The following is a 6,896-nucleotide window of genomic DNA, read 5'->3' on the forward strand; positions in this document are numbered from 1 at the left end:
CGCCGCCGCCACATTTGAGCTTCAGCCCTCTCTTCAGCCCGCCACCTCTCCTCCCGGTCATTTTGTGCTTTTCTGCACTCTAACATTATTTGCCTCCACGCATTCGTCTGTGCTCTGTCAGTGCGGGAGGACAGCATGAGCTCAGAGAACATTTCATCTCGAGTGCATTCTCTTTTCTTTCTAATCTTCACTAGCCTCTGGGAAGGAGAAGATCCTGTGATCATTGAAATACATGCAGCTGGTGGAGAAAAAAAAAAGTACAGTGGTATTTAAAAAGACACATTTTATAAAACAGTGGCTACACTCTTTCAGGGTAAACCTTGCTGTTAACATTACATATGTAGCACATGTGCTTTTGTTACAAGGTTGCATTTTCCCTCCCCCCACCACGTGGCTACCCCCTCAACCCTCCCTCCTCCCCGTGGCTAACAGCGGGGAACATTTCTGTTTAGCCACAGGCAAACAGCCCAGCAGAAACGGGCTCCTCTGAGTGTCCCCTGAAGAAAAGCACTCTATTTCAACCAGGTGACCATGAATTATATCTCAATCTCCTGAGGATAACACAGAGAGATAAAGAATGGATGTTGTTTGAACGCCAGCAAACATACACTGCAATGCTTTGTTGTACAATGATTCCCGAGTACGTTTTACTGGCCTGGAGTGGTAAAGTGTCCTACCATGAAGGACGCAATAAGGCTGCCCTCCCCAGAAAACTTTTGCAAAGGCTTTGGGAGTACATCCAGGAGAGCCGCGAATGCCACGGCAAATTAATCCTTTCACATGCTAGCTTTTAAACCATGTATAGTATTTTAAAAGGTACACTCACTGGAGGTCCCTTCTCTGCCTTCCGGGTCCAGGAAGCAGCCTTGGGTGGGTTCAGGGGGTACTGGCTCCAGGTCCAGGGTGAGAAACAGTTCCTAGCTGTCGGGAAAACCGGTTTCTCTGCTTGCTTGCTGTGAGCTATCTACAACCTCATCATCATCATCTTCTTCGTCCCCCAAAACCTGTTTCCATGTTGCCTCCATCTCCATTGAAGGAGTCAAACAACACGGCTGGGGTAGTGGTGGCTGACCCCCCTAAAATGGCATGCAGCTCATCATAGAAGTGGCATGTTTGGGGCTCTGACCCGGAGTGGCCATTCGCCCCTCTGGTTTTCTGGTAGGCTTGCCTCAGCTCCTTAAGTTTCACGCAGCACTGCTTCGGGTCCCTGTTATGGCCTCTGTCCTTCATGCCCTGGGAGATTTTGACAAAGGTTTTGGCATTTCGAAAACTGGAACGGAGTTCTGATAGCATGGATTCCTCTCCCCAAACAGCGATCAGATCCCGTACCTCCCGTTCGGTCCATGCTGGAGCTCTTTTGCGATTCTGGGACTCCATCATGGTCACCTCTGCTGATGAGCTCTGCATGGTCACCTGCAGCTTGCCATGCTGCCCAAACAGGAAATGAGATTCAAAAGTTTGCGGTTCTTTTCCTGTCTACCTGGCCAGTGCATCTGAGTTGAGAGTGCTGTCCAGAGCGGTCACAATGGAGCTCTCTGGGATAGCTCCCGGAGGCCAATACCGTCGTGTCCACAGTACCCCAAATTCGAGCTGGCAAGGCCGATTTAAGCACTAATCCACTTGTCAGGGGTTGAGTAAGGAAATCGATTTTAAGAGCCCTTTAAGTCGAAATAAAGGTCTTCATCATGTGGACGGGTGCAGGTTTACATCGATTTAACGCTGCTAAATTCGACCTAAAGTCCTAGTGTAGACCAGGACTAAGATAAGTTCTCAAGGCAAAGAGGCATGAGAGAAAAGGACAATGGTAGATCATTGCACAGAGACTATTACTAGTAGTTCTCCAGACAGAACTCCCCTGGTCTCTGGCAGCACTGAGCTGTCTGTGGTGCTGCAATTCCCTTTGGCCAGCCAGGAACAGCCCCTGCACTCCTCTTGCTCCAGCAAGGACCTGAGTCAGGTGTGCTCTGCAGCTCCTTTTATACTAGCCTGAAACCCTCTGATTGGCTAGCCCCTTGCAATTTCCCCTCCTGATTGGTTCCTTCCTGCAGTCTCTCTAGGTGACTTGCAGGACTTAGCTCCACTGGCCCCTTCTCGGGATGGGTGTGGCAGGACCCTGAGGTGTCTGAGCCTCGTCCATCCTGTTACACTGTGAATACACACACAGAGCAGACATATGTTATGCAGTGAAGCTGATGTAGTTCTGCTTTGTGGGGTTCATGGACATGACTGTGAGCCCACCTGTGAACTCATGCACCTGCCTGCTGGCGAACTGTACTCTGGGGGGGATCTCCCTCTGATCCAGCATGCAGGGCTTTGTGCACCACCACCAATAACTCAGCTTGACTCACATCCTGGGGTTAGTTTTGAGAATGGCAGCAGAAAAGAAGTGCCTTTTTACTGGTACACTGAACACATTTTATCTGGAATCATTGAGACCATAGACATAACATCCAACAGGGCCACTGCTACAGAGACCTTTTCAGAGTGGAACCACACTTTAAAGCGGTCCTCTAGATGCACACAATAAACTAATACAAGTAGCTTGAGTAGTTCATGAGTATCAAGTAGCAAATATACACCTCTTGATGCATATGTAATGGAAAGAATTATCCTAACACTTTGTCACACACTGAGAGGAAACATTGTTAAAAGGTTAATTTAAGAAGCCTGAAAAAGACTTCCATGTATAATCATTAAAGATGGGCCTGAGAAACACAGGGCATGATTCTCCACTGCTTCACTTTGGTTTTATGGCAGTGTAACCTCAATCAAACCTTGCCTGAATGGACAGCCAAAGATCCCTCTGCCGCAGGGGAATTGTCATCTGGAATAAAGATGGTGTAAACTGGCTCTATGCCACTCATTCTCTTCCCTCCACTGTATAGGGAGCATACCAGCTGGTGCAGTGGCTACTCAGTTGTTCTGGCTCCAAGATGGCCAGGAACAGGGGCGCAGAAAGTTGGCTTGGAGCTACTTTCCTCTCTTCTCCTCAATTATGCACAGAGTGTAAATTATGCTCATCTGTAGAATGAGCTCTAATTTTATCAAAAACACACATCTATGTTTCAGCGGGCTCAAAATCAGGGACAAAATTGCCTTCCCCAAGATAACCTTCTCATAGCATACAGTCATATTGGCAGTGTGAGCACAGTTACCCCAGCTGCAGGGGGTAACTCCTAAACCATAGAAGTATTTTACTTTAATTTTTTTTAAAAAAACTTGCCAATACATAGAATCATAGAACTGGAAGGGATCTTGAGAGGTCATCTAGTCCAGTCCCTTGCACTCATGGCAGGACTAAGTATTACTTAGACCATCCCAGACAGGTGTTTGTTCAACCTCCTCTTAAAAATCCCCAATGATGGAGATTCCACAACTTTCCTAGGCAATTTATTCCAGTGCTTAATCACCCTGATAGTTAGGAAGTTTTTTCCTAATGTTCAACCTAAACCGCCCTTGCTGCAATTTAAGCCCATTGCTTCTTGTCCTATCCTTAGAGGTTAAGAAGAATAATTTCTCTCACTTCTCCTTGTAACAACTTTTATGTACTTGAAAACTGTTATGTCCCCTCTCAGTCTTCTCTTCTCCAAACTAAACAAACCCAATTTTTTCAATCTTCCATCATAGGTCATGTTTTCTAGACCTTTATTCATTTTTATTGCCCTTCCCTGGACTTTCTCCAATTTGTTCACATCTTTCCTGAAATGTGGCACCCAGAACTGGACACAATACTCCACACTGATTAGGCCTCAGCTGGAGTAGAGTGGAAGAATTACTTCTCTTGTCTTGCTTACAACACTCCTGCTACTACATCCCAGAATTATATTTGCTTTTTTTGCAACAGTGTTACACTATTGACTCATATTTTGCTTGTGATCCACTATGACCCCCAGATCCCTTTCTGCAGTACTCCTTCCTAGGCAGTCATTTCCCATTTTCTGTGTGTGCAACTGATTGTTCCTTCCTAAGTGGAGTACTTTGCATTTGTACTTATTGAATTTCATCTTATTTACTTCAGAGCATTTCTCCAGTTTGTCCAGATCATTTTGAATTTTAATCCTATCCTCCAAAGCACTTGCAACCCCTCCCAGCTTGGTATCATCCACAAACTTTAAGTGTACTCTGTATGCCACTATCTAAATCATTGATGAAGATATTGAACAGAACCAGACCCAGAACTGATCCCTGTGGGACCCCACTCATTATGCGCTTCTAGCATGACTGTGAACCACTGATAACTACTCTCTGGGAACGATTTTCCAACCAGTTCTGCACCCACCTTATAGTAGCTCCATCTAGGTTGTATTTCCCTAGTTTGTTTATGAGGAGAAGGTCATGCTAGAAGTGCATAATGACAGTATCAAAAGCCTTATTAAAGTCAAGATATACCACATCTACTGCTTCCCCCCTATCTCCAAGGCTTGTTATCCTGTCAAAGAAAGCTATCAGGGTGGTTTGACATGATTTGTTCTTGACATGAATGATATTTGTAAGTTACATTACGTCAGGCCTTGCCATGTCCCTGTCTTCCCCCCCCCCCCCCGCCCACATACACCAGAAAGGAGACAGATAGGTAGAATGAGAGTCCACTTTATGCTGCTGCTGAATCAGGCAGCCACAAGTTCTGATTGTCTGAGAATTACCCACTCTTAAGCTTGGTCGACACTACCAATTTTTGTCTATATAACTACATCACCCAGGGGTGTGGATTTTCCATGCCCCTGAGTAACATAGTTATATCAACCTAACCTCCAGCATAGACAGTGCTACCTCAACAGGAGGGCTTCTCCCATCAACATAGCTAGTGCCTCTTGGAGAGGTGGTGTACCTATGTTCATGGGAGAAGCTCTGCTGACGGCATAGATAGTCTTCACTAAAGAGCTGCAGCTGCTGAGCTATAAATGTAGACCAGCCCTTAAAGTAAACCTGGAGTAAGTTTCAAGCTGTACTCTTAATGTATTCTAATTCAGGCCACTATTTACAAACAACATGCTGTTTCATTAACACTTAGAAGCAAGGAGCCTTGAATGGTACTGGTAAAAAAAAAAAAAATCCAGTGAACAGCTGCACAATTCTAGCAATGTCAGTAATGACAAGAGTTAAATTTTGTTATGGATGCAAGCTCTCCCTGTAGGTGTATTTAGATGGTAAACTCTTTAGGGTAGCTCAAACGCATTTGATTCTCCTCTCGCACCATGAGTAACTCTCTTAACTTCAGCAGAGTTACCCATGATTTATACCAGTTTAAGCGAGAAGAGAATCAAACTTATTGTCTTTAAACCTGCCCGCAGGCACCTAGCACACTGTTGGCATTCTAAAAAGCCCATTCTAAAAAGCCCATTAACACTTACCAGGAAACCTGCTATGTAGGTTGGCCTCACAGTTATATCCATTGAACTGTGCAGTCACCGAAAGCACCTGAATTGTCAGGAGGAGCAGTAACCATATTCGTTCCATTGCAAAACCTAGCAAGACATTATGAAGTTATTGCATGCATCTGTTTATTGCATTAAAGAGCCATAATGCAACAATTAAACGATTCTATAGCCACTCAGGTTTTCAACCCAGGAATCAGGGACAAGGCTCACAAACCAAATTGACAATACACCACGGGTAGGGGGTCCCATTTCTCCGACTGCTGGATTAGAGTAATGCATATTGATTTCTAGGGAGTTGACCTATATCCTATTGGCAAGAACAAAGTCCAACAAGGTTTGAAAAAAGCTCCTAAAACAGCTAAGAAATAAAGGCTTCAAAAGTATATTACAGATTTAACAGAGCATTTAACTGTCACATACAGAGAGTATTTTTGTTCTTTTAATTTCAAATACTTAAGGAGAGGTATTGCCAAATCAGATAGATTTGATAGAAAAACAGTTTTGCTTCAGTAAACCATTGAAAACAATACAGCTAAATGTATGTAAGTTACTGCTCAAGTTTAAGGTGCTGAAATAAATCTGTCTTTTTATATCTTATCACCAAATTCTGCCTTGGAAGCATGCCTGCAGTTGCATTGGCCTTTACTAGAGAGTTTGCATAGAAACAGAAAATTTAATGAAATTTGGCAACCAGTTTCCAAAATCAGAACAAATGGACATATTAGAGCATAACTTGACTGAGGGAAAACCCTCAAGATATAGTGTATATGCAATAGATATATAACATAGGCCAATCAGGAAGAATGTTTGCTTTATCAAAATGTCAAAAATGTTTGACAAAAGATCTACAACTTGCAGAATTTAAAAGACATAGAACTTTTTCTATTTTAGGAAATAACTTTGCACCCTAATGTAGCTCTTAAGATACTCCATATGTTTCCAGACAGTAGATGCTGTGAAATTCTAAGAGGTGGGAAATTCCGAAGTTTAGGTTTCTATAATGGTGGTACTAGTGATACATTACTCAGATTACTATCATCAGTCTTTCATCCCAAATAATCTCAAAGTCCTTCACAAACTGTATAAATACAACATGACTGAAATGCAGCCATTCTAGCATGGCGAACGGCAGCCATAGTGCAGAGGAGTTGACAATTGTAGGGTGAGGGAAAAGTTCTAGCCAGTGACATTAGGTTAAACCCTTTTCTCTCGCAAAAGTACCAATGGATCTTTAGTGCCTGCACAAGGTTTGATCCAAAGCGCACTGACATTAACGGAAAAGCTCCATTGGGGTTTGGATGGGGCCCACAGAGCCAACAAAACATGAGCCTTTTAAAAGGCTCATGCAGCGAGAGCCTCATATGGTACATTCCCTGTACACAAAAACTCCTCCTCCCCTCCAAGTAAAATTTAAGCAAGCTGGAGCATATACAATGTTGAACCAAATTCTGCTCTCGTTTACACTTTTGCAATCCCAGCACAGTCAAGGGAGTTACATGAGTGTAATCGGGAAAAATT

The 6,896-nt window shown here is 43.6% G+C and overlaps 1 protein-coding gene across 1 annotated transcript in view; it reads right to left on the reverse strand.

Moving 5' to 3' along the window:
• Positions 1-5,628, reverse strand: part of ZPLD1 (zona pellucida like domain containing 1) — a 44,365-nt gene extending 38,737 nt beyond the window's left edge. Inside the window, exons 1-2 of the mRNA XM_084643915.1 lie at positions 5,593-5,628; positions 5,352-5,465 (exon numbers count right to left, since the gene is read on the reverse strand). Coding sequence (XP_084500041.1) covers positions 5,352-5,457 — 106 coding nt within the window. The 5' untranslated portion in view covers positions 5,458-5,465; positions 5,593-5,628. The remainder of the gene's footprint in view (positions 1-5,351; positions 5,466-5,592) is intronic.
• Positions 5,629-6,896: the final 1,268 nt, after the last annotated feature.

The sequence above is a fragment of the Lepidochelys olivacea genome, assembly GCF_965140295.1.
Source record: "Lepidochelys olivacea isolate rLepOli2 genome assembly, chromosome: 1".
In the NCBI taxonomy this organism is placed as follows: Eukaryota; Metazoa; Chordata; order Testudines; family Cheloniidae; genus Lepidochelys; species Lepidochelys olivacea.